At 45.0% G+C, this 27,469-nt stretch overlaps 1 protein-coding gene across 2 annotated transcripts in view; it reads right to left on the reverse strand.

Annotated features, from left to right (window-relative positions):
- Positions 1-2,021: 2,021 nt before the first annotated feature.
- ANTXR1 (ANTXR cell adhesion molecule 1) overlaps positions 2,022-27,469 on the reverse strand; it is a 186,540-nt gene continuing 161,092 nt past the window's right edge. Inside the window, exon 18 of one of the 2 annotated variants that reach the window (XM_005285200.5) lies at positions 2,022-2,144. In XM_005285200.5, coding sequence (XP_005285257.1) covers positions 2,037-2,144 — 108 coding nt within the window. In that variant the 3' untranslated portion in view covers positions 2,022-2,036. Of the gene's footprint in view, positions 2,145-7,053; positions 13,282-27,469 lie in introns of those variants that run through there. The other variant, XM_005285198.5, reaches the window with a different exon arrangement.

The following is a 27,469-nucleotide window of genomic DNA, read 5'->3' on the forward strand; positions in this document are numbered from 1 at the left end:
CTCTTGTAGAAAAGTCCTTATAAACACCACAACTAGCAAGACATTTACATTGATTCAGCAATCACAGTCACCAACATCAGGATAAAAGAATGCAAACATGCAAGTGTATTGCTCTATGCTTTTTGCTTTCCAAGGAAGTCTCCAACTAGGAGCTTTGAAATGTCATAACCAAAACCAGATCTCATGTTATTTCATCTCCTTGAAGCAGTACTGAGACAACACAAAAAATATAAGCACTAAGAACTGCTGGGCCTGACCCTGCCAACTGCTGAGCATCTTCTAAAAGCTGCTAAGTGCCCTAAACACACAGTGACATACACAATCAGGCCCTCAGAACAGAGATGATATAGGGCTTCTGAATGTGTATAAACAGTGGAACATCAATTCCTAATAGACCAGGAGGATTGTAAATTATGCCATACATCATATTCATTTCCCTGAACTTCTGTGTGCCTTAGTGACTATCTGTAGAATGGGTATAACAATATCCCAAAGCATCTTTGGGAGCTACAGTAATTAATTAGTCTGTAAAAAGCATTGAAAATTCCTGCTCAGGGTAGGGTGACCAGACAGCAAATGTGAAAAATTGGGACGGGGGTGTAGGGTAATAGGCACCTATATAAGACAAAGCCCCAAATATCGGGACTATCCCTATAAAATTGGGACATCTGGTCACCCTAAGCTAGGGCATGCTTAGCTCAGGAGATTTTCTCAAATCACAGGCCAAGACAACACCATATGTACTGCAGCTTCCGAGCACACATACAAACACCTTTGGAATTAAGAGGAAAATATCCACCTTACAGAAGTTCCGTGAATCAAGAGACTCCTCCCGCCCTCCCCCTTTCATGATCAAATTTGTTTAGGCAGGATCCACGCTGACCTAATAGTAACCTGTATATTGTACAAGATGCTGGCATCATTGAGTTCTGATTAGGTCTGACTTTGCTCTTCTTTAAATATTAAAAAAAAAAAAAAAAAAAAACCACCCCAACAATATGTGTGTGTGTGTATATACTCCACCACACACAAATACCACACATTGCTGGGGAAAACTGCTCCAGATTTTCAGTGATTTTTCCACCCCCCTGCATGCAACAGAATTTCTTTGGCAGTGGGAACCTATTCTATTTGCCATTACGTTATCTACCAGTGCATGTTGTATAGACGTGTTTCTTTAAAGAGGGCATGAGCACCACTTAAAACCTCTTGGTCTTAAAAATTAAAAAATAGCCAAGACTCTGAACATATTTTGAATCTAGTGAGAGACTTCCATTGTGCTCCTTACAAGAGCTATGAACTTAGCATGTGCAAACTGTACACATTATATATTAGAATTAGAAAAAAAATCACCCTGTTTCCTGCCCAGCATAGAATTCATCTGTTCTTGAGGTCAGAGTCAAATATCCTGGAGGGCTTTTAAAAGGGAGAATATTTATGACTCAGGACAACTCTCATAACTATGCCCCCAAAGGAAAAACATGATTCCAAACACCCCTGATGTTAGGGACTGGGGTGTTCAAATTATATTGCTCAGGCTGTCTCCAGACAGTTTGCATGCCAAGATACATGTAGTCAGCTCTCACGCTCCAGACTAGAAGACTGACAGAGGGGTTAGGAAAGAATTATTCCCCTTCGCACCCACATGGGAATCCCTGGGCAATTGGTCATGGGCCCGATCCAACTCCATTGGAGTCAGTGGGAATCTTTTCACTAACTGCAGTGGGTTTTGGCTTAGTTTGGGTGCACATGTGGGAAGAGAGTGTGTGTGTGTTTGTTTGTTTGTTTGGCCTTCCTGCATGGCTGCTGCTGGAAACAGAAATTTGACTCAAAGGCATGATAGTTTCATCTGTTATGGTAAATCCTCAGAAGCGTGGAGCTACTTTTAAAACAAGAGACTAATGGCTCCAATCTGTCTCCTCCTCTAGGACCCTGAGGAAACAGTCTCCTTTCTTTGTAATCTCAACTGCTCTGGGAAACTGGGAACAATACATTAGGGAAGCTAGGAATGATACAGTATAAATTAGACTCACCGCTCACGCTCCTTCAGATAGCGCCAGCAGTCTGTACTTTGCTGTGCCCCCAAGTGGAATGGGGACCATCTCTTGCTGCGTGTTAGCTTCTTTGCAGGCTGACATTCCCAGCTGAAAGGCAAAACCCCACACTGAACTACGCTGACATTCCCTCACCCAGCCCAGAGCTGCTTAACCTAGGAAAAGACAGCAGCTTCCAGGAGTTTCAGGCAAACTGTACCAGGGAAGCAAAGCACCACTCCCTGCTACTAGGCAGAGGCAAGTGCAGCTGGGGCTAATTGAGAGACACAGGTGAGTAATCAGCAGTGGCTAACAAGTAGCAGAACTCACAAAGCACAGTAGCCTGCTACTGACTTTCAAAAGCAGTTAGGGCCAGAGATTTTTCAAAGGCATTTAGACTCTTAACTTCTGTTGAAATCCCTAATGTTTTGCGGAACCTGAGCTGAGACACCTTAAGGGGGCCTGACTTGCAGGCAGTCCTCTGAAAATCAGGCCCCCTTTTAAGCGTTAACACTCCACATTACTAGTCAGACTTGGTCCTGAGAATGAAGCTGCTCCATCTCCTCAGAAAACAGGTTAGGGCAGGGCACTGTTCTAAGACAGAGGGGAGAGAATTTATTTGAGACTGTACAGTTCTTTGTGGTTTTGTTTTCCTATGCTCTTGTTTGAGTCCCTCAGGAAGCGTATACAATTTCTAATGCACTCCCCACAAAGTCCCCACCTATTGGCCTCAATGCTCAGTGCAGAGATGAAATGCCTGAGGAAAACCCTGAGTTACAAACAGAGCTGAGCAAGTTTAAATCTCGTGCTAAGTTTAGGGCTGGACCTACAGCCTATCTTTGATAGCCTTTTCTTGTAGATGAGGACAGCTTGCAATTGTGCTGTATTGTGTTGTAGGGGGAAGGGCTGTGACTTTCTGCTGTATTTCCCCTGACAAGCCCCAGAAATGAGGCTTCTTGCTCTGATCTGAGGAGCAAGACACTGCAAGCAGAGTGAGTCTCTTCCGGTTTCCTTGCAGTAGTTAGGGTCAGGTACGTTAGATCCAACAGCAAAAACTGGCCTAAGCCTGCAGTGTTAAATATGCTGAAGGAAGCTGGGGGTAGGCCATAGAAGACCAGCCAGAGCCCACATTTTCAGGGATGGCTACTTATTTTGGATGCCCAATTTTTGAGTCCCCACGTGAGACATCTAAGGCCTGATTTTCTGCAGATTTCAGTGGGATCCTCAGCACCTCTGAAAATCAGGGTTTTGGTGGCTCAGGTTGGGAAGGGAACCCCAAAACAGAGGACTCAGAAGGAGGGGCTGTCAGATTCCAGTATATTGGGTGCTATTTGTTAAGCAATGGCAGGGGGTGTGTGAATGTGTACTCAGCACTGTACAGGATACAACACAGAGGCAATTCCTATCCTAAAGAGTTTGCAGTATGAAAGGCTGCCCGTATGGAATAGAAGTTGCACTGGAAAAGCTGGTGGAGCTTTTAATTCATTGTTGTGGACATGGTGGCAAAAGTGAGTCTTTAGGAGGATACGAATGGATAGGTGGGTTGGAAAACTGGTTCTGGCAGGTAGTCTGCAATGAGGTGCAGTGCACAACCTGGCACATTACACCCTGCTGAATGGTTCAGGAGAACGTTTGCATGTTCCCAGCAAATTCAATGCTGGCAACAAGACAGATGGAGAGACAGATTTGGCAAAGAATGTTGTGGCTTGTCAATTTGCAAGCTCCCATTCGCACACCGTGTGCAAGGAGGGCCCCTATTCAGCAAAATACTTCGGCACATTGCTTAAGTCTCATTTGGGTATGTCTACAGTGCAAACGGAGGTGCTATTATAGCACAGGTAAGCACATCCATGCTAACTTTAATCTAGTGTAGACATGGTTGGGCATGGGCTTTAGTACAGGTTAGCTGCCTGAATACAAGCCCGCCAGGGACCCTGGGTACGTACTTGGGTTGCTGGGCCATGCTGCAGTCTGTACTATCATGTCTATACTACCATTGTTACCCACACTAGCTCAATTAAAGGCAAGCCCACCTCCATTTGCAGTGTAGACATACTCATTGAGGTCAATAGGACTCAAGCACATCCTTTACTGTTCAGGAAGGACAGGCAGGCCAGAAAAGGTGGGGGAGTTGCGTTGTATGTAAGAGAGGAGTATGACTGCTCAGAGCTCCGGTATGAAACTGCAGAAAAACCTGAGAGTCTCTGGATAAAGTTGAGAAGTGTGAGCAACAACGGTGATGTCGTGGTTGGAGTCTGCTATAGACCACCAGACCAGGGGGATGAGGTGGACGAGGCTTTCTTCTGGCAACTAGCAGAAGTTGCTAGATCGCAGGCCCTGGTTCTCATGGGAGACTTTAATCACCCTGATATCTGCTGGAAGAGCAATACAGGGGTGCACAGACAATCCAGGAAGTTTTTGGAAAGTGTAGGGGACAATTTCCTGGTGCAAGTGCTGGAGGAACCAACTAGGGGCAGAGCTTTTCTTGACCTGCTGCTCACAAACAGGGAAGAATTAGTAGGGGAAGCAAAAGTGGATGGGAACCTGGGAGGCAGTGACCATGAGATGGTCGAGTTCAGGATCCTGACACAAGGAAGAAAGGAGAGCAGCAGAATACAGACCCTGGACTACAGAAAAGCAGACTTTGACTCCCTCAGGGAACAGATGGGCAGGATCCCCTGGGAGAATAACATGAAGGGCAAAGGGGTCCAGGAGAGCTGGCTGTATTTTAAAGAATCCTTATTGCGGTTGCAGGAACAAACCATCCCGATGTGTAGAAAGAATAGTAAATATGGCAGGCGACCAGGTTGGCTAAACAGTGAAATCCTTGCTTATCTTAAACGCAAAAAAGAAGCTTACAAGAAGTGGAAGATTGGACAAATGACCAGGGAGGAGTATAAAAATATTGCTCAGGCATGCAGGAGTGAAATCAGGAAGGCTAAATCACACTTGGTGTTGCAGCTAGCAAGAGATGTTAAGAGTAACAAGAAGGGTTTCTTCAGGTATGTCAGCAACAAGAAGAAATTCAAGGAAAGTGTGGGCCCCTTACTGAATGAGGGAGGCAACCCAGTGACCGAGGATGTGGAAAAAGCTAATGTACTCAATGCTTTTTTTGCCTCTGTCTTCACGAACAAGGTCAGCTCCCAGACTGCTGCACTGGGCAGCACAATATGGGGAGAAGGTGACCAGTCCTCTGTGGAGAAAGAAGTGGTTCAGGACTATTTAGAAAAACTGGACGTGCACAAGTCCATGGGGCCAGATGCGCTGCATCCGAGGGTGCTAAAGGAGTTGGCGGGTGAGATTGCAGAGCCATTAGCCATTATTTTTGAAAACTCATGGCGATCGGGGGAGGTCCCAGATGACTGGAAAAAGGCTAATGTAGTGCCCATCTTTAAAAAAAGGAAGAAGGAGGATCCAGGGAACTACAGGCCAGTCAGCCTCACCTCAGTCCCAGGAAAAATCATGGAGTAGGTCCTCAAGGAATCAATTATGAAACACTTAGAGGAGAGGAAAGGGATCAGGAACAGTCAGCATGGATTCACCAAGGGGAAGTCGTGCCTGACTAACCTAATTGCCTTCTATGATGAGATAACTGGCTCTGTGGATGAGGGGAAAGCAGTGGATGTGTTATTCCTTGACTTTAGCAAAGCTTTTGATACGGTCTCCCACAGTATTCTTGCCGCCAAGTTAAAGAAGTATGGGCTGGATGAATGGACTGTAAGGTGGATAGAAAGCTGGCTAGATCATCGGGCTCAATGGGTAGTGATCAATGGCTCCATGTCTAGTTGGCAGCCGGTTTCAAGCGGAGTGCCCCAAGGGTCGGTCCTGGGGCCGGTTTTGTTTAATATCTTTATTAATGATCCGGAGGATGGTGTGGACTGCACTCTCAGCAAGTTTGCAGATGACACTAAACTAGGAGGCGTGGTAGATACACTAGAGGGTAGGGATCGGATACAGAGGGACCTAGACAAATTAGAAGATTGGGCCAAAAAAAACCTTGTGAGGTTCAACAAGGACAAGTGCAGAGTCCTGCACTTAGGACGGAAGAATCCCATGCACTGCTACAGACTAGGGACCGAATGGCTAGGTAGCAGTTCTGCAGAAAAGGACCTAGGGGTCACAGTGGACGAGAAGCTGGATATGAGTCAACAGTGTGCTCTTGTTGCCAAGAGGGCTAACGGCATTTTGGGCTGTATAAGTAGGGACATTGCCAGCAGATCGAGGAACGTGATCGTTCCCCTTTATTCGACATTGGTGAGGCCTCATCTGGAATACTGTGTCCAGTTTTGGGCCCCACACTACAAGAAGGATGCGGACAAATTGGAAAGAGTCCAGCGGAGGGCAACAAAAATGATTGGGGTCTGGAGCACATGGCTTATGAGGAGAGGCTGAGGGAACTGGGATTGTTTAGTCTGCAGAAGAGAAGAATGAGGGGGGATTTGATAGCAGCCTTCAACTACCTGAAGGGGGGTTCCAAAGAGGATGGAGCTTGACTGTTCTCAGTGGTGGCAGATGACAGAACAAGAAGCAATGGTCTCAAGTTGCAGTGGGGGAGGTCCAGGTTGGATATTAGGAAACACTATTTCACTAGGAGGGTGGTGAAGCACTGGAATGCGTTACCTAGGGAGGTGGTGGAGTCTCCTTCCTTGGAGGTTTTTAAGGCCCGGCTTGACAAAGCCCTGGCTGGGATGATTTAGTTGGGAATTGGTCCTGCTTTGAGCAGGGGGTTGGACTAGATGACCTCCTGAGGTCCCTTCCAACCCTGATATTCTATGATTAAATTTACGCCTGTGCTTACATGGTTTGCTGAATCAGGGCCTTTGTCATGCCACTTATGCATCCATCTTCATCAATCTCCCTTCATTTCCTCCATGGAAGGAAATATTCTATTAGAACCCACAACAGCAGAACACTGGTATGCCACACTGATGAAAGGGAAGTTTTACATGGAGCAGGTTCACCTGCTTTTCTCCTAGTGCGTTCGCCTTTGTCTAGTAAACACAACATATAGAAACAGGCATGAATTAGTGTAGTTCTTTAATAATAACCTCAAGATCAGCAAGGGTAATGACTGAATTTAACAAATGACACATGCAACAAACACAGGGAGTAGAACATCATCATTTAAACCTGGCTTAACTGTCTTCTTCCAACCAGTCCTGGGATATCAACACTGAAGTCAATATCAAAAAATAAAGCACGTTTCCTTTCCACTGTTGCATCATTCCCAGCTATTAGCAATATTCTTGACTCAAACACTGCTAGAGTTCTCAAAGAAACTAGACAGCCCCCTCCCCTCCCTTCCAACTCCCCATCATCTAAATGATGACAGAACATGTTTTGACACAACATGGAGTATCTGGAGAATTTGGAAGATCACAAGGCTAATTTGAACAAAGGCTTCAAATTACAGCCAGCAGCAGCTTGTAACTTTTCAGCATTTTGAAATGTTCTTAATCCTCATCAAATGCTACTGCAGATTTCTTTCAGGCTGTTGGACACAGATTGATGTAGAGCATTGAATATAAAAAATGTACATGAATAAAGAATAATATAAGTCCCAGGCCTGAGTGTCCTATTCAGAGCAAATCACTCAGAGCTGTTCATTGCTATCAAGACCAATTCTATTACTTCTATATTTCTGCATGTGCAAGTGGTAAAAACAATACAAAAAATGAAACCCTAATTCCTGTTGAAACTGCAGAGCAGATGTTTCACCGTTCAGCTCCTTCCTTTTGTTCTGTAATGAACATTTGCCTTCAAATGGCTAGTTTGGAATGACAGCTTTGTAATATGTACAACAGGAAAGTTCTATCGGGAGGGGATACATAGGGTACCATATGTCTGTATACAGTACACCAGTTCATTCAACCTTGTTTGCATAGCATTAATTGTCACTGGAAGGCGATGTGAAATTATGGCCAACATTGTCAAACCTGGTTGCCTAAAGTTTCATAAGCCTTGTCAACACTACTAAGTTAGGCTGACCCACCTATATTGCTCAGGGGTGTAGAAAATCAACACCCTTGAGCCATGTAGTTAAATCAACCTAACCCCAGTGCAGACAGAGGTAGGTGGACAGAAGAATTCTTCCATCAACCTAGCTACTTCCTCTCTGGGAGTTGGATTACTTATACTGATGGGAGAACCCCTCCCATCAGCTTTAGTAGTGCCACTGTAGCATTTCGAGTGTAGACAAGTTCATAGATTCCAAGGCCATAAAGGACCATTGTGATCATCTAGTCTGACCTCCTGTATCGCACAAGCCAGAAAACTTCCCCAAAATAGTTCCTACAGCAGATTTTTTACAGAAACATCCAACCTTGATTTTAAAATGGCCAATGATGGAGAATCCACCTTAATCCTGGTTCAATTGTTCCGCTGGTTAATTACCCTCCCTGTTAATTACTCTCATCATTATGAATTCCCACCTTATTGTCAGTCTGAATTTCTCCAGCTTCCCCTTCCAGCCACCTTTCTCTGCTAGGCCTCTAACTCCATATTTAGGCACCTCAACAAAAGGAGTCCGATTTTTTTTTTTCAAAAGTGCCCTGCACTTGTGACTCCCCTGGATTTCAGTGAGGTTGGTGGGGGCTCAGCACCTTGGAAACTCAGCTCGCTTCTGCTAAGGTGCCCAAATATGAACGTAGGAGCCTAACTTTAAGCACGCAAGTTCAATGGGTTTTGGGCCCAAGCCTCAGCTGATCTCAATCACCATAGTCCCACTCAGGTGAAGATATGTCCTTTTGGTCTTAATTTCCATGCAGATTCTGGCTTTGGCAAAGGTGCCTTTACTCCCTTCCCTCTCCCCAATCTCTCCACCTGCCGCACCTTAGTTATTTCCTTTTCTCTCTTCATATTAATGCAATACAATGAAATTTAGAGATGAGTGCAGCTACCCACCTGGTTCCCTAAGACCTGATCTTTCATAAATTCACAGGTTCTAAGGTCAGAAGGAGACCTTTCCAATCATCTAGTCTGACCTCCTGCCTAAAACAGGCAGCAGAATTTCACTTGGTCACTTCTGCATAAAGCCCATCATTTTTGGTTGAGCTAAAGCATAACTTTAGGAAAGACATCCCATCTTCTAGTGATGGAGAATCCATCATATGCCTAAGTAAACTGTTCTAATGGTTAATTACCCTCACTGTTAAAAATGTGTGCCTTATTTCTAGTCTGAATTTGTCTAGCCTCAGTTTCCTGCCACTGGATTTTGTTACGCTTTTGTCTGCCAGATTATGTTTCGTGTACTACATGCTGGCTAATACATAAAAGGACTCCATGCTTGTAAACCTAAACTAGCCCTTTATTAAGAGAACTATTTACAGAGATGCTGAATCTGCAGCTAGCATTCCAGCCACATGCACACAGGCTGACTTTCTGAAGCCTTCTCTGAATGCTTCCCTCCTCCAATCTGTGCTCCTGCCTCCAAGTTTCATGCAGGTTGCTACAGATTAAAGACCCATCTGCTATCAGAAATCTTCTCCTCTTTGGGAAAATTCATTTCAGAGCTTTAGGACCATCTCTTCGGAAACTTAGGGCCACACATTTGCAGGAGCACATGTCTGCAAAGGACCGTGCACCTAGATGTTTTGCACCTGCTGAAAGCCTCTTCAGAACACACAAATGGGCCTCTGCATACATGCACAAAGGTTGGTGTTTGTGCCATGTCCCTTTCAATTTAGTACATGCACCTACTGCAGCCCCAGAAAATGTGGCCATGGTCCTGTGCCTGTTGAAGTCAATTGCAGAACCCCCGTTCACTTCAGTGGCACCAGGTTCCAAACCTGCATAATTGTACACCCATAGGTTGATTTTAAATACGACACTGGAGGTAAATTCTGCTAGCCAACATCTGCTCTGGTTTTGCTGAGTACATTTTACATGGTCAGGGCCTACTGAAAACAAGTAACTTAGATTACCCGTGGGCACTCTGATTCTATGTCCAGTTAATAACCTGCATGTTCAATGTCTAGTAAATAGCTGGTCAATAACCAGTTAATGATTCTGTGGTCAGTTAATAAAAAATAGGCATTTGCTTATCACTAGGTGTTTCTATACACACCCACTGCAGTATGGCTATACGCTACCCTAGATCCATGTGCATAACTCCCATTCAATGGATCGAGGAGTGTATATAGCCCATCTTCCTTGTAGTTCAATTAATGCTATGTAAAGCAGGTACTCGTCACTACAGGAAATATTTGTACATTTATAAAAAGCAATACAAACATAAAGAACAAAAATACAACAAGCACAGCTTGATACAATAACATGCCATGAAATATCATTGGCTTTATAATAATTTACTACAACTTGAAAAATGTTCTTTTATCCACACTGGATAGGAAATGCTTCCATCTAACATATGGTAAGCATGCAACAACAATATATACAACAACAATTTGGAGTTTGTTTTTACTCATGAGAAGGATTGTAGTACAGGGATACATTAAAATTATTTTTTTTCTGGCCTGATCAAGCTTTTCTGTTACTCTGTTTAAGTTTGTTTTTGGGGGAGGGAGTTTGGGGGGGCTTTTTCCTCTTAAATTGTGGTAAAGAATTTTGTATAGGAATCTGCAAACACTACTTTTAGTCTTAGAGTAATAAACTCATTTATTTTCCCCCAGCAGTTGTTCTGATTTACTGGTTGACACTAAAAAAAGATATTCTTAATGTCATTTGGTTAAAAAATAATTTTCTTTCCAAACTTTTTTGTCCTGTTGAGGATCTGTTAAGAGAAATACCTAGCAATCCCGTGGGACGTTATTACACTATTCCCAGTTATTACACTTTCCATCTTCAGCTATTTAACTGGATGGCATCCATCTCAAGGGGAAGTCCAACCAAACCTTTGCAGGGCTTTCCAAGATTTCCAGTCCCACTTGACAATCCTAACGTCGTCTTGTTGAACCGACTGTGGCCAGTACCTGCTACAGTCTGAGTAGCGTCTAACCCAGTGAATGTCAAAAGTGGGGACTGCTCTGTGCTGCCTGCAGACAAAACAGTTGTGATGGTGGCTACATCGGCCCTTTCAAATAACAGCCCGCACATGGCTGCAGACCTCAGAGACATTGTGATCCCTGTATGAAGTCATTTGTTCCACATGACATAAGACACACTGACCAAAGGGTTGGTGAGTGCCAACTGGGCTGAATCTGAGCCTGATAGAAAGGGACTGTTTATAAAGGTCCCTGACAAAAAATATCCCAGTTCGTTCCTTGACTGGGTCTTTATCTTTATATCTGCTCTGTTCCTCTTTCTTGAATAGCCTTTTCCCCTAGAAAAGCAATATTTCCAACAACACTGGAGTAACTACTTGGCAAAGCGTATCTGTGGTTGAAAAACCACCTGCTTTACATGAGTATGAAAACCCTTCGATATTCATAGAATTGTAGCTACAAAGATGATTTGTCTTTATGATGTGGCAATTTCTAGGGAGATATTCATGTCATGGGAGCTGATTGTAAAAGTAAACTAGGGAGGCAGAGGTTTGACTTTAATCTTGATCTTGTCTATTTCTAGCACTGTGTTACAAAGGCAGGTGCTCAGGAAGTTTACTATAGGTTAAAACGTGTACATACGCAGTATTGTAAACTATGGGGGGAGGGTACCACTGGGAAAAAAATAAAAAGAAGGAGAAAACATGGAGAAATGCAGCCAGTGCATTTCTTCGAAGACTGATTCCCATCTCAGGCAACTTTGTGCATGACTTCGCCTTGGCCAACAACTGATAATGGAAGTGACAAGAGCAAGATGTAGCCGCACTGTGTCCCTTTGACAAAGTGTATGGGAGACATCCAGTGCTTATTCAGGAAAGGAAAACAAACATCAAAGCAGAGAAGTTGGTAAGGTGGAAGAGGGCAATTTGCAAACAAAAAAGGCAGGGGTGAGATTCTGTGAAACTGATGACAATTACAGGATTTAAGAAGCCTAAGGGGATTGCAGTTAAAAAAAAAAACTTAATAGAACCAACCACTCATTCCCAGTTCAGCTGTTTCAGAAACCTTCATTTTAAAATGGAAACGGTCACTGAATTACTCTGCTGCACTCATCAGACAGGCACTGTTAGCGAAGCGTAGTGTAACGACTCTTCTTTCAACCTTCTCTTCCATAGGCTCCTTTGCTCAGCGGTCTCCGGACCCCTACAGCCTGCTGAGAACATGGAAGGCTGATCTTTCATGAACTCTTCTTCTTCAGGTGTGGGGTTGGAGCCCTCCTGTGGGTTTTCTTTTTCTTTTACATGTAATTCATTTTTCTAGTAGTACTTCAGCCTCGTTCACCCACACTTCCACATAACAACATACACAAATCCTACACCAGACACCTACTCCAACACCCTCCTGGGAACTAAAGGATGATGGCCCCGTTCATTCTCCAGAACAAAGTCCATTGGGATGGCTGCTTTTTTTTTTTTTTCAGATTAAAAATCAAAGCTCTAACACTCCTCGTTATTTTATCCTGCTGTTCGCAGGCATTGAGAAATAATCAGCTTTCCATATTAATCTGAAGCACTGCAACAAGAAGAGAACTCATGCAGTTGTGGCAAAGTAGCCCATTGTGATGTCCACAGGATCTGTAGGAAGCTTTCAGCTGTGCCCTTCACTGTGGAGGATTGCCCTACAGTCTCTGAATTTTCTAAGAGCTAGTCTAATTTCCAATTTCTTCCAGGATCACTGTGGTAAATCACAGAGGATGGGAGGGCTGAAGTGAACGTTAGTGATTTATGTTTCTCCAGTGGCCTCATTTTTGCAGCCCCCTGGATTTTCTCTCCTTGCTGGTTTGGCAAGACTGATGCATTATGGGATTATATATAAATAGATAAAAAGACTAATAAGTGGTTTGTTCTATTGTCACCCATTTCAGAATGTAAAGGCTTCCTATAAGCCCCCTCCCCCCCAAGACAAGTTTGTTACAGTACTGCTGAAAGAGCCCTCCGAATGCTTCTGGAAGAGACAGGGACAAGGCTGAGCCCCTAGACGGAAGGGCGAGGGGGAGGCCTGGAGGGAGGAGGGGCTCGGTTGGGGGCCGGGGCCTGGGGAGGCGGGGGCAGTGGAGGGAGAGTGGACGATGGGGATGGGGTGGGAGGAGTGGGGGAACTGGGAGGAGGTGGGGTATAGATCGGGGCAGGGGGTGGAGGGTTGTAGATCGGGGCAGGGGGCGGAGAGGAGGGAGGGTGTGCATGGTTGAGTGGGTATTTCGGCGGTGCCTCAGCATTCTTCACTCGGGTGAAATTGATACAGCGGCCCTAAAAGAGAAACAAAAAGGTTATTGAGCGTGGCGGTGATGTAGGAGCCGAGGGCCATGCTGGTGGGTGCAGTGGTATTCCTACTCACAAATCAGCTGTCTACGTTTATTTCTCTGGGTGCACAGTTGGAGTCAAGGCCCCTTTATGGGCCAGATTCTTAACCCAATCCTTGACTTGTGTGGCTGTTCTGAGAAACCCAAAAGGATTCACATCTGGAGTGAACCATGCAGTAGCAAATGCAAGTTGACTAATCATGGATGGACCAGCCCTGCATCCGTGACTTCAGCTCGTGTGGTATTGTGAAAGTGCACACAGAACCATCCTTGCAACCACTGCTCACTGATTCTATTGCAGCCAGCACGTGCCTGTAGCCAGCGGCCATAGCATGTAAGGTCTTGTGAAGGGACATGAATAGGGCCCTACTAAATTCATTGTCCATTTTCATAAATTTCATGGTCATAGCATTTTAAAAATTTTGAATTTCATGGTTTCAGATAATTAAATCTTAAATTTCACAGTGTTATAACAAAATATGAATATGTATTTAAAAGTGGCAACATATAAACATGTAAAGCCCTTAAGCCAGCGTTTCTCAAACTGGGGGTCCCAACCCAAAAGGGGGTTGCAAATCTATTGGAGGGGGGGGTGATGGAATTGCCACCCTTCCTTCTCCACTGTCTTCAGAACTGGGCAGCCGGAGAGCAGCAGCTGCTGGCCAGGTGCCCAGCTCTGAAGGCAGTGCCGCCGCCAGCAGCAGCACAGAACTGGGGTGTACTTTTGTATACTTTTACCTTATAGTATTGAGTAAATCACAAAAAAGACCAGATTTCATGGGGGAGACCAGATTTCATGGTCTGTGACTCATTTTCCATGGGCGTGAATTTGGTAGGGCCTTAGGCATGAATGTCAGCCAGGGCTGAGGCACCAATGGTTAGAATGCCAGCAGGGCAAAGGAGTATTATGGCTTTGTATTTGTTCCTTCCCACAACACCCACCCCATGGCCACAGAGTTTGGCAAGACCAACCCTGGCTATATTGATGACTATGGCTGGATATCTAGATAAACAGGCATATCTGCTAATCTGTAGGTGTCTCTGCAGGCTCTTAGGACAGTTAGCCTTATGATCAACTCATTCCACTCATGTAGACGTCTGGCTAACAGTAGTTCATTCTAGCTGTCCAGGTGTGTGCATGACCACTATCACCCTGGGATCTCACTTACCCTCCATGAAAACAGATGCAGCCCTATTAAAATACTACACAGATGTCGCTACAGTTTCATACCAGACATTTGCTTATGAGTTCAGGCATGCTTTCTCCCAACATACCAAAAGGATGGAAAATAATCAGTGCAACTATTCAACAGTGGACCAATATCTCCAGTAAGAATTCCCCTACAGTGTAATCTAGAGGGAAGACAGCTGTGAGCGACAGCCAGATTCAACTGTCAGATCTTGCTAGAAGTGTATCCACCCCCCCACCACATCTGTACACACAGGTGCTACAGACCGTGGGTGGCAAGCCTCTGAGATTAGATTTGAATTTACAATCGGTGCCATCGTGTGATGTAATAGATTTTGCACAACCTCTCTCATTTTAGCAGAGTTAAGGCAAAATTCTCCCCTTCAGAGTTTGTCTTTGGAATATATTCTGCCTACAGATCTGCCACAGGTGGCAACGGAACCTACTGACCCTGCTGCAGAATACAAGTGATTCCCGGTCTGAGTACACTGATCCCACGGAGACAAGCCCGGGAGAAGAAATGGGCTGAGAAGTCAAATCATGGATTCAACAATATGGCCAGACTGAGGCACGAGTCAGCCCACAGAATCAGGAGATAGCTTCAAAATAATGAGAGGGATATATTTGGGGTTTTTTATATTTGCTTTCTGAGCCTTTAGGATACACTTGGGTTACATTTACAAGCTTTTATCTGCAAGCAGGAGGGCTAGAAACCAACTTCTTGAAAAATGAAAGCTGAGAGTCTCATGCAGTCACCTGACTCCAGCAGCTGGGGCTTTAAGAAAAACACCAAATATCACATGACTCATGATAAAATCTCAAGAGCTGGCAACAATGGTTCATGCTTCCCCTTTCCTGCTGCCGTTAGAATTCTGGCTCAGAATTGTACCAGTGGGGCCCCCCCCCCACCTTTGGCTGATACAAAACTCCAGAGCCAAACGCCTTCCCCCCCACACCCTGCTTGAAATCTGGAATCTGCATCTTGCATCTATATCAAATATCACTCATGTCCTGCTTCTAACCATTTACCAACTGGACAGGAGAGGGAGTATTATTTACCAAAGCTAGTTGCTTGTACCGTGTCCTTCCTGAAAGAGACAAACTGTTAAGTAGAATGTCTCCTTAGCCTGCTGCCCATGTGAAGCCAAAAACTGCTTTCTGTAGCTCTGCTATAAAAATGGTGCTAAGTTACAGTTTGTTATGCATTTTAAACAAAACCTTTGCCCTCTAAGCTGTTTAGCTTTTTCTAATAATTTCCACCTGTGAAAGATCCCACAATAAATTCTCTACTGTCGGAATCCAAGTTATTATATTACAGGCTCATTCTTCCAGATATGAACTCATACAAAGAGACACTGGAGGGCTTCTGAGCCCACAGTTTGTTTTCCGTTTAGGGTGTTGGTGTGTGTTGGGACGGGGGAGGTCTGGAAGGTGAGGGAGACTGGGGGTGTTTGTGTTTTTCTCTTTCCTTTTTCAAAGTAAATGTTAGTGCTGGTGAAAAGATGCCAAACAGAACAATGATCCCAGGCAGACGGGAGTGGTTCCAACGCACAGGAATGTGGTAGGATTTAAGGCAACTACGTTAGGAGCTCTGAACCCTCTCTGTCCCATGGGGTAGTCTTATTATACCCATTTTACAGACGAGTAAACTGTAGAAGAGGGATTATAAGCAGCTCGTCCATACTATCATATCACATTGCTGATAAAGCAAGATTAATCCAGGAGTCCTGACTCTCAGTCCCCCACCCTAAACACTAGACACCACTGAATCCCAAAAAACAAATGCAAGCAAGCTACATGGAAGTTTTGCATCAGATGTCCCTCCACTCCAGACGCTTTGCATTTTTAAAATACTAATGGCCTGTTTTTCCAAAGTGCTGAGCATCTGCAACTGGGTCTCGTGTAAATGACTGCAAAAGGTGCAGGGCACCAGAGCATAAGGGGTCAGTGGTGGTAAATGCTACCAGATCAGATTGGAGTATATAACCACCCATGGTGCCAAGTTGCCACTGGGGACAGTCTGGTCCAATGGGAGGAGCGGGTGCTTAGCACCTTTGGCCATCAGGCCGTAGATTTTAATTCAGTGGTAACTGTTTGATTCGTTGCCCTGGGACAGGCTGCCAGATAGCGTGTCTTTATTTCAACTGCTGGGTTTGTCTCTTTAATTTTGATGCCTTCTAGTGGGTAGCTGGATATACATGTACCAACAATAAATCAGAAATAAAATGTTCCATTTCCTCCCTCCTCCTGCTCCGACGGCAGGCTGGAAAGGCTGAGAGAGAGGATTTGATGGGCTGTGGCGGCTGAAGGGAAGGGACTGATGTGAAAATAGCTTCAGACAGCTTCTATGCAAGTGCGCTGCCAAAGATATCATTGTTTGTGGATATTAAGAAACAGCTGTCTCAGTCTTAGACGAGCAGTAGAGGAAAGTGGATTCTGCTCTGAGACTATAAAATACCCTGCACGGCCCACAGTTGAGGACAGCCTGTTTTGTGTGAACAGAGGTCATCTAAAGAAAACTGGGTTGCAGAAATACTGTCAGTGCACACCCCGAGTCTGCTCTAAACTACACCATGGCTGCAATGGCCATCTGCTGGTAAGAGACTGGTGAAGCTTGCGAGGCTCTGGCCAGACCCTTTTGGCAGAACCCCTAGCTACCTGTTGAAATCAACTAGGCGGCCTCTTTGCTCTTCTTGAATGGTGGGTCTGCTAAGTGAGCCATCAGTGCACAGTGCGTGTTTTAAACTAGTTCCCACTCACAGGGCTGTATTCATGCTCGTTCTCAAATGTGACCCTGTTTAGACTTGCCCTACAGCATTACAGTACACAAGGAGCCCTGTTTCCCCTCTGCCCTGCCCCATGCATTGTCATTAAGGCTACATTTACACTATGAGCTGTGGGGGTGATTCCCAGCTTGCATACACATACTCTGTGCTAGCTTTCATCGAGCCAGCAGGCTAAAAATAGCAGTGTAACCGTGGTAGCACGGGCCGCGGCAGGATGGGCTAGCCGTCCCGAGTCCGTATCCATGGGGCTCAGGGGGCTTTGTATTCGGGGCGGCTAGCAACGGTGCCCATGCTACCGTGGCTACACTACTATTTTTGGTGCGTTAGCTCAGTGACAGCAAGCGTGAGTATGTCTACATGAGCTGGGAATCATGCCCCTTCCTCCACAGTGAAGACGTAGCCTTGGGGAATGTCGACACTTCAAGTTGGAAGCTTAAACTCCAGCTCGAGGAGATATACCCATGCTAGCTCTGATAGTGTTAGCATGCTAAAAATAGAACGTAGCAGCAGCGGCGCAAGCGATGGGAGGAGCTTGCTGTCCTGAGCCCAGACCCATCCGAGACACTGGACACATACTCGGGGCAGCTAATCTCTCGCACGGCCATGGATACATTCTATTTGTAGCGTGCTAGCTTGATCGGCACTAGTACGGGACTGTCTCCTCAAGCTAGAATTGATGCCTCCAGCTTGAAACAGAGATACACCCTTACATCTCTGCCACCATGGTGTGGGACACTGCTCTTCTGATCTGATGGCATTTACTGCCCACTTTGCACAGGAATAAATGACAGCGTGCGGTTTAGGGCAATAGAGAATCAGGTCCGATATTTATAAGACCTCTCCCGGATACAAGTAAACCCGGGACATTACGCTGAAATATTGCACTCTCTTTTGCAAAGATCTTCACTGCATCTGTAACACTAGCTAACAAAGGGGCACCAGATGATAAAGCAGAAGAAGCATCTGAATTGAGGACACCAAGCATGCCCCAGTCTTAAATCATAGTGTCCTTGGTTTTATTTTCTCTCTGCGGGTTGGTGGCTCATCTTTAACATTGTTTTAATGCACTTTGCTGCAATTTTAAGTAAATACTGTGGGACACGCCTGCTGAGTGAGTGAAAGTCTGAACCCAAGATTAACCAATTTTCTTCAGGAAAAAAAACCCCATAAGAATGTTTTCCTTGTGCTGGTTCCATCTCTCCTGCAATGTAACTTTAGCAGCTTCAGACTATCACTTGCATGGTCTTTGTTTATTTTCTTTATGTTGAAGTATTTATTTAAAAAAAATGGGAAACTGTGCCAGAAAATAATGGGTCATGATTATTTTGCCCAAAGAGTTACTTAGTTTGGCGATGTGATAGTTTTGTGGATCCGACTAGAACACAAATCACACTGTGGATCAGGACACTGCTGGCATCAGATATTCTTTTGGATCAAGTGGGGTCAAGTCTAGACCCCGGGCTTGGATCCTAAAAGCCATTTTGTTTCTTTGCCAGTTCAGCACTAGAGAATACAGAGAATAACTCAATCCTCAGAGAAGCACGATTCCCTCCCTGATTCCTCCACGCTCTGGGGGGTGAAGGAAGTAAGTTGGCTACTGGCCTATACCAGTCAGAAATTACTTCCTCCTCTGTGATACCTGGTGCCTTGGGTGGGCAGAGTGATGGTTTCACCTACTCTGGGGAATAGTGGGCCTGAAGATCTGGGGAGGCTGCACAGAGACCCAGGGAGGGGTTCCTACTTCCCCTGGGGTCCCATGTGGGTGAGTCCAAACGATAATTGAACCCTGATCACCTTTGCAATTAGAGCCAGTTGAAAAACAGAATAATGTTTTCACACAAATTTCATCCTGTTTTTTTCCCCCCTCACCGGAAAGTTTGAATTTTGAACCCTTCCACCCAGGTTTATTTGCCTCAGTCTCCTATGTCAGTTGAGCAGCTCCTCTTGCTCCAAACTGCTAGTTAAGAGGCCAAATTCACAGGCAATGTGGTATCAGTTGACTCCCTTAGACTTTCTCATGGCCACTTACTGATATGGGAGCGGTATGATTGCTCAGAGCTCCAGTTTGAAACTGGAGAAAAGCCTGTTGAGAGTCTTTGGGTTAAGTTTAGAGGCAAGAGCAACAAGGGTGTTGTCGTGATAGGCGTCTGCTATATCAGAAGGATGAGGTAGATGAGGTTTTCTTAGGACAACTAACTGAAGTCTCCAGATCACAGTCCCTGGTTCTAATGGGGGACTTCAATCACCCTGGCATCTGCTGGGAGAGCAATACAGCAGTGCACAGACAAACCAGGAAGTTTTTGGAGCATGTTGGGGACAACTTCCTGGTACAAGTGCCGGAGGAACCGACTAGGGGCCGTGCTCCTCTTGACCTGCTGCTTACAAACAGGGAAGAATTGGTAGGGGAAGTAGAAGTGGGTGGCAACCTAGGCAGCAGTGACCATGAGATGGTTGAGTTCAGGATCCTGAAAAAAGGAAGAAAGGAGAGTACCAGATTACGGACCCTAGACTTCAGAAAAGAAGACTTAGACTCCCTTAGGGAACTGATGGGCAGGATCCCCTGGGAGTCTAATATGAGGGGGCAAGGAGTCCAGGAGAGCTGGCTGTATTTAAAGAAGACTTATTGAGGGTGCAGGGAACAAACCATCCCGATGTGCAGAAAGAATAGCAAATATGGCAGACGACCAGCTTGGCTTAACAGTGAAATCTTTGGTGAGCTTAAACTCAAAAAGGAAGCTTACAAGAAGTGGAAATTTGGATAGATGATTAGAGAGGAGTATAAAAATATTGCTTGAGCATGCAGAGGTGTAATCAGAAAGGCCAAGGCACAATTGGAGTTGCAGCTAGCAAGGGATGTGAAGGGTAACAAGAAGGGTTTCTACAGGTATGTTAGGAACAAGAAGAAGGTCAGGGAAAGTGTGAGACCCTTACTGAATGGGGGAGGCAACCTAGTGACAGATGATGGGATGTTAGATGGGGTGGGATCTGAGTTACTACAGAGAATTCTTTCCTGGGTGTCTGGCTGGTGAGTCTTGCCCACATGCTCAGGGTTTAGCTGATCGCCATATTTGAGGTCAGGAAGGAATTTTCCTCCAGGGCAGATTGGCAGAGGCCCTGGGGTTTTTTCGCCTTCCTCTGCAGCGTGGGGCACGGGTCACTTGCTGGAGGATTCTCTGCACCTTGAAGTCTTTAAACCATGATTTGAGGACTTCGATAGCTCAGACATAGGTTAGGGGTTTGATACAGGAGTGGGTGGGTGAGATTCTGTGGCCTGCGTTGTGCAGGAGGTCGGACTAGACAATCATAATGGTACCTTCTGACCTTAAAGTCTATGATTCTATGATGTGGAAAAAGCTGAAGTACTCAATGCTTTTTTTGCCTCGGTCTTCACCGACAAGGGCAGCTCCCAGACTGCTGCACTGGGCAACACAGCATGGGGAATAGAGCAGCCCTCAGTGGTGAAAGAACAGGTTAAGGACTATTTAGAAAAGCTGGACATGCACAAGTCCATGGGTCCAGATCTAATGCATCCCAGGGTGCTGAGGGAGTTGGCTGATGTGATTGCAGAGCCATTAGTCATTATCTTTGAAAATTCGTGGCTATAGGGGGAGGTCCTGGAAGATTGGAAAAAGGCAAATATAGTGCCCATATTTAAAAAACAGAAAAAAGAGAACCCGGGGAACTACAGACTGGTCAGCCTCACTTCAGTCCTTGGCAAAATCATGGAGCAGGTCCTCAAGGAATCCATTTTGAAGCACTTGGAGGAGAGGATGGTGATCAGGAACAGTCAACATGGATTCACCAAGGGCAAGTCATGCCTGACCAACCTGATTGCCTTCTATGATGAGATAACTGGCTCTGTGGATACGGGGAAAGCAGTGGATGTGATATATCTTGACTTTAGCAAAGCTTTTGATAAGGTCTCCCACAGTATTCTTGGCAGCAAGTTAAAATAGTATGGATTGGATGAATGGACTATAAGGTAGATAGAAAGCTGGCTAGATTGTCGGGCTCAACGGGTAGTGATCAGTGGCTCAATGTCCAGTTGGCAGCCAGTATCAAGCAGAGTGCCCCAGGGTCGGTTCTGGGGCTGGATTTGTTCAATAGCTTCATTAATGATCTGGATGAAGGGATGGATTGCACCCTTAGCAAGTTCGCAGATGACACTAAGCTGCGGGGAGAGGTAGATACGATGGAGGGTAGGAATAGGGTCCAGAGTGACCTAGACAAATTGGAGGATTGGGCCAAAAGAAATCTGATGAGGTTCAACAAGGACAAGTGCAGAGTCTTGCACTTAGGGTGAGAGAATCCCATACACCATTACAGGCTGGGGACCGACTGGCTAAGCAGCAGTTCTGCAGAAAAGGACCGTGGGATTACAGTGGACGAGAAACTGGATATGAGTCAGCAGTGTGCCCTTGTTTACAAGAAGGCTAATGGCGTATTGGGCTGTATTAGTAGGAGCATTGCCAGCAGATTGAGGGAAGTGATTATTCCCCTCTGTTCAGCACTGGTGAGGCCACACCTGGAGTATTGCATCCAGTTTTGGTCCCCCCACTACAGAAGGGATGTGGACAAATTGGAGAAAGTCCAGTGGAGGGCAACCAAAATGATTAGGGGGCTGGGGCACATGACTTACGAGGAGAGGCTGAGGGAACTGGGGTTATTTAGTCTGCAGAAGAGAAGAGTGAGGGGGGATTTGATAGCAGCCTTCAACTACCTGAAGTGGAGTTCCAAAGAGGATGGAGCTAGACTGTTTTCAGTGGTGGCAGATGACAGAACAAGGAGCAATGGTCTCAAGTTGCAGTGGGGGAGGTCTAGGTTGGATATTAGGAAAAACTTTTTCACTAGGAGGGTGTTGAAGCACTGGAATGGGTTCCCTGGGGAGGTGGTGGACTCTCCATCCGTAGAGGTTTTTAAGGCCCGGCTTCACAAAGCCTTGGCTGGGATGATTTAGTTGGTGTTGGTCCTGCTTTGAGCAGGGGGTTGGACCAGATGACCTCCTGAGGTCTCTTCCATGATTCTATGAGTGTCTGTGTTGGAATACCTTAGTCCTTTAAAACCCACAGCTCTTTTCATAATTGTAGGGATGTTACCCCAACACACGCTAGCAAAATTCCAGTACAGGTCATTATATCTGGCCTAGTTAAAGTCTCCCCAATGTCTCAATCAGGTATGGGCTGCTTATTCCTTTTGTGTCCTAAATTACTGCCCTGTGCTGTTGGACAGATGCTGCACTGAACCCCTGTGGTGGGTGCTGTTCCATGGAGAAGAAAGCCATATCCCTTACCTACCTAACAAGCACGTGAGGCTTACTTAGTTGTCTGGAAAGTGCTTCGGACTCTTGGAATTAAAGTTGCTATACCAGGTATTATAGTATCATCATCCACAGCAGCAAATTAGGATACAGCAGATGGGACTTTCAAAGGGTTCCTGCACTGGCCTAGAAGTTTTATTGACTTCATTTGGGAGCAGATAGGCCAATGGTGACCCCTTTTGAACATCCCAGCCCATGTGTCTTTCAATGCAGAGCTGACTCTGGATAGCAGTGCCAAAGCACTAAGGATAACCTGTCTTGAGTCATGACTTTTTTGTGTGTGTGGCTCTGATGCCAGTTTCTGATCAGTTACCCCAGTGTCAATATGGAGTAGCTCCAGTGACTTCTGCAGACTTTGGATTTGAACTGGCATGAAGGAGATCAGAATCTAACTCTCAGAACGTCAATGAATCCACATGACATCACCATGGAGGGAACAGAAATCAGGTTGAGGCAGGCTGGCAATACATTTTCATGTCATAGCTGGAATACTGTCTCCTTACAGAAGAGAGCATCCCCAGGATCTCAGATGAGCTGCTTATACCATTGAATGCTGAAGCATTCTGAGGCAGCACTGCTGTGACTCAATAAATGCTAAGTACTGAAGTCCTGTTGCTCTTAATGCCACATTTACTGCTGCTTTCCATTGACTTTTCATCATGCTACATGACTGCTTGCTAGTTTAGAGAGACAGTGTTGTCTTGGGCTCTCGGTGTTGAACTGAGAGAGTTGGCATTTAACTCCTGACTTCTAATTCTAGCTCCACCATGAACTCATCATGTGACCTTGGGCAACTCACCTGTACCTTTCTGTGGGCCAGATCACTGGCCTGCTTAGGGTTCCCTTTGGAGCACTCTAGCACCAACTTGCGCCTGCTTCATCAGCTGCTCCAAGCATAAAGACCCAGCCTCATCTATCCAATAGCTATAATACTACTTTCTTGGGCCCCGATTCAGCAAAGCACTTTAGCATGAGCTTAACTTTAAGGGCGTGCTTAAGTAGATCTCTGTTCAGCAAAGTGTTTGTTAACGGTGGGATTTTCAAATGAGCCCTTAAGCTCTGTTGAAAATCCCAGTGTTAATAAGAACTTCGCTGAATACAGATGGATTTAAGCAAGTGCTCCAGTGCTTGGCCTCAGGGTATGTCTACAATGCAATCATGGAGTTTGACTGCAGCCCAAGCAGACATATCTGAGCTAGCCTTAATCTACCTAGCCAGGGTCCTGCAGTAGTGAAGCTGAATAATTACCCAGGGTTCCAGGCAGGCTTGTACAGTGCATGCTGAAGCATGTGCTGGCACGACTTACTGCTCCAGGACCTGAGCTAGTTAATATTTGCCCTATGCCTTGACTGTGTAAAGCAGTAGGGAGCATGGTCCTGGATTTGGTGAAGTCGTATGGAAAGACTAAGGAGTGAAAAAAGAACCCCGGCAAATTTAGGCTAGAACGTGCTTTCATTTTGAGACCCAGCAGCCATGTTCTCCATATAGATTGATGCCTGCTGAATTCATGAATAAAGGCAGAATGTGCTGTGTGAGCTTCAGCTGTGTAAACACAACAATAAATGCTTCTACTTTGCAAAAATATATGAAAAGGAGCTAAATCAGCAGAAATCCCCCCTGTGAGTATGGTGGGAGGTGGAAGGAAAATGGCAACAGATGCTGATGTCATTTACTCATCTGAATACGAGTGAGTTTGTAAGCTGCTGTTTCCTGTCTACAGAGCGTTTCTAATTACACAGGAGGACTTGCGGCTAGATCTGCTAGCCTCATTGGTATTCTGTTCATGCAGGCATCAAAATTATGAATGTTGAGATTGTTTTTAAAAGTTGAGACTTTCCTTTTTGCCAGTCACTTCATATTTCTAGATCTTATTTCTCATGCAGATCTGGAGCTCTTTATTCAGAGATAATCCCAACACGATGACTCAGATTAATCCCTGGTGTAATTCAACTGACTTCAGTGGACGAGTTTGCCTGGGTATCTGACCAATGTGACCACAACTAGACTTTCAAAATGTAATTAAAATGCAAACTTAACTCCAGTGGAGATTATTTAAAAAAATGGACTCTATTAATAATAATGTTCTGCATTTCTATCACACTTCGGATTCATAGAGCAACAATAAAACACAGCAATCTCTAGGGGGAGGGCAGCAATCTGCCGGTTGATGAGGAAAGGAAAGTTTCAACCAATGATTTCTTACAGAAAGTATCCAGGAGTATTTATGGCCTGATTTCAGAGGTTGGTTGTGAGTATTTGCCACCACTGAAGATCAGGATATGCACAGTGGATTTAAGGTATCGAATGAAAGCTCCTTGCAACCTTGTCCTACTTAACAACAGAGCGAAGTACGTCCATTTCTCTGTTTCAGAGACTAGCAGAATTAAATTAATTCTCATAGGCAGTGAGTGATTTCATGGTTATGGAACAGTCAAATTCCTGCCTCTTTTTGATCTCAGTTACACCCATCTAAATCAGAAATGGCTCCATAGAAGCTTGTGAGATACAGTGGTATAAAATCTCAGAACCGTCACAAACCCCAGTGCTCCTAATATACCACACCAGATAATAGATTACAGCTTGGGTGGGAAATGGTTTTCCCATCCTGTGAAAATTTTAATGATTCCAAAAAATTTCCAAACCCAAATCAGAACAAAAAATTGAAATCTTCACATTTTTTTGTGAACTAAAAAACAAAACAAAACAATTTGGGGCGGGGGGCTCTATCGAAATATTTTGTTCTGATAATTTTGAAAAGTTTCATTTCAATGTTGACCTTTTTTATATTTAGTTTTTTTTTACTCTAATTAGCTTACATTTCAAAAGGAGAAGTCATTTTGAATCAGAAAAGCAGAATGTGTTGTTTCTGATATGTCAAAATTTCAAAACTGTTATTTTTCAAACATTTTTCAAGTCGAGACATTCATCAAAACCTACCCATCACAGAAGATTAGGGTTGGAAGAGATCTTAGGAGGTCATCTAGTCCAATCCCCGGCTCAAAGCAGGACCAACACCAACTAAGTCATCCCAGCCAGGGCTTTGTGAAGCCAGGCCTTAAAAACCTCTAAGGATGGAGATTCCACCACCTCCCTAAGTAACTCATTCCAGTGCTTCACCACCCTCCTAGTGAAATAGTGTTTCCTAATATCCAACCTAGACCTCCCCCACTGCAACTTGAGACCATTGCTCCTTGTTCTGTCATCTGCCACCACTGAGAACAGCCGAGCTCCATCCTCTTTGGAACCCCCTTCAGGTAGCTGAAGGCTGCTATCAAATCCCCCCTCACTCTTCTCTTCTGCAGACTAAATAACCCCACTCAAAAGCCTCTCCTCATGTGCCCCAGCCCCCTAATAATTTTCATTGCCCTCCGCTGGACTCTCCAATTTGTCCACATCCTTTCTGTAGTGGGGAGGGGGCATGAATGGAGGGCAGAAATATAGCCCAAGCTTTCTCCTTATTCCAAGTGAATTAATAGGCTAAGGAAGTTCTTTGTGTGTCTCACTGCAGAAGAGAACTCATTGTTCAACATTTCTCTCACCATGGCTGTGATTGGGAAAAGCCAGATGGCAGTTTTCATACCAGAATGGACTTTGGCTCATTTTGTAGCTGCATAGAAGAGGGCGAAGCCAACATCTCCTAGGGAAGGAACAGTCAGATCGAACGACAAGGAGAAGTCTGGGGAAAATTACCATACTATTTCACAAGAGAGCTGGAGAATGTTTTAACAGTGCTGTGAGCAAACATGAAAAGCTGACGGTGTGTGTGTTTGGTGATGGTGGGAAATGCTGCTTAGACCAAATAGCGGGATGTTAAAATAAACACAGCTTTTGGTTTGCATTTAACAATCTGATAATAGACACAGAAGCACTGAGGTTTGTGCTTGCCCGAGTGTAACCACAAGCCAAACAGGGAGTTATTTAATCCTATAGTACAGGACGGCATGGCTGCCTCCAATGGAATGGTGGAGTAAGCAACGCATAAAGACCCATTAGCACCTAGAACAGTGGGGTTCTGCTCCATGAGTGGGGCTGCAGGACACTACCTCCATACAAATAAATAAATAATAATGATACCAATATTCACTGAACTATTCCCTGGGTCTTAGTCATTTCAACGGGTAAATTGTTTGGATGAAGATCGATCGATCAATCGATCAATCTATCCTCATACACCCGTCATCCATCATCTATCTATCTACCTACTTACATTGGTGTCCATCACTATAATATCTGAGTGCTTCCCACATGTAAAAACAATATAAGGCAGTACAGTTCTATCGCATTAATTATTGTTATTTATTTTCTCTATAATGATGGTGGGTCTCACCCACATGCTCAGGGTCTAACTGAACACCCTATTTGGGGTTGGGAAAGAATTTTTCCCCTAGTCAGATTGGCAGAGACCCTGGGTTGGTATTGGGGGAGGAGGGGTTGCCTTCCTCTGCAGCATGGGGCATGGGTTACTTGCTGGTTTGAACTAGGGGTAACGGTGGATTCTTTGTAACTTGAAGTCTTTAAATCAAGATTTGAGGACTCCAGTAACTCAGCCAGAGATTATTACAGGAGTGGGTGGGTGAGGTTCTGTGGCCTGTGACATGCAGGAGGTCAGACAAGATGATCATGATGGTCACTTCTGGCCTTAAAGTCTATGAGTATTTGGTCTGAATATGAAATCTAACCTTATTTTCCCCTCCAGACAGCTATGTAGGTGAACTCCTCTACGACAGACAGCGCCCCTCTCAGTGCAAAGCACAGCCCTCAGGAGGACCAGCCACTCTGTATTACTGAGTTCTTCATTTTTTTGGATTTGTATTGCAATAGCACTTAGGAGTCTATGAATTTA

This window comes from Chrysemys picta, chromosome 2 (genome assembly GCF_011386835.1).
Source record: "Chrysemys picta bellii isolate R12L10 chromosome 2, ASM1138683v2, whole genome shotgun sequence".
NCBI lineage: Eukaryota > Metazoa > Chordata > Testudines > Emydidae > Chrysemys > Chrysemys picta.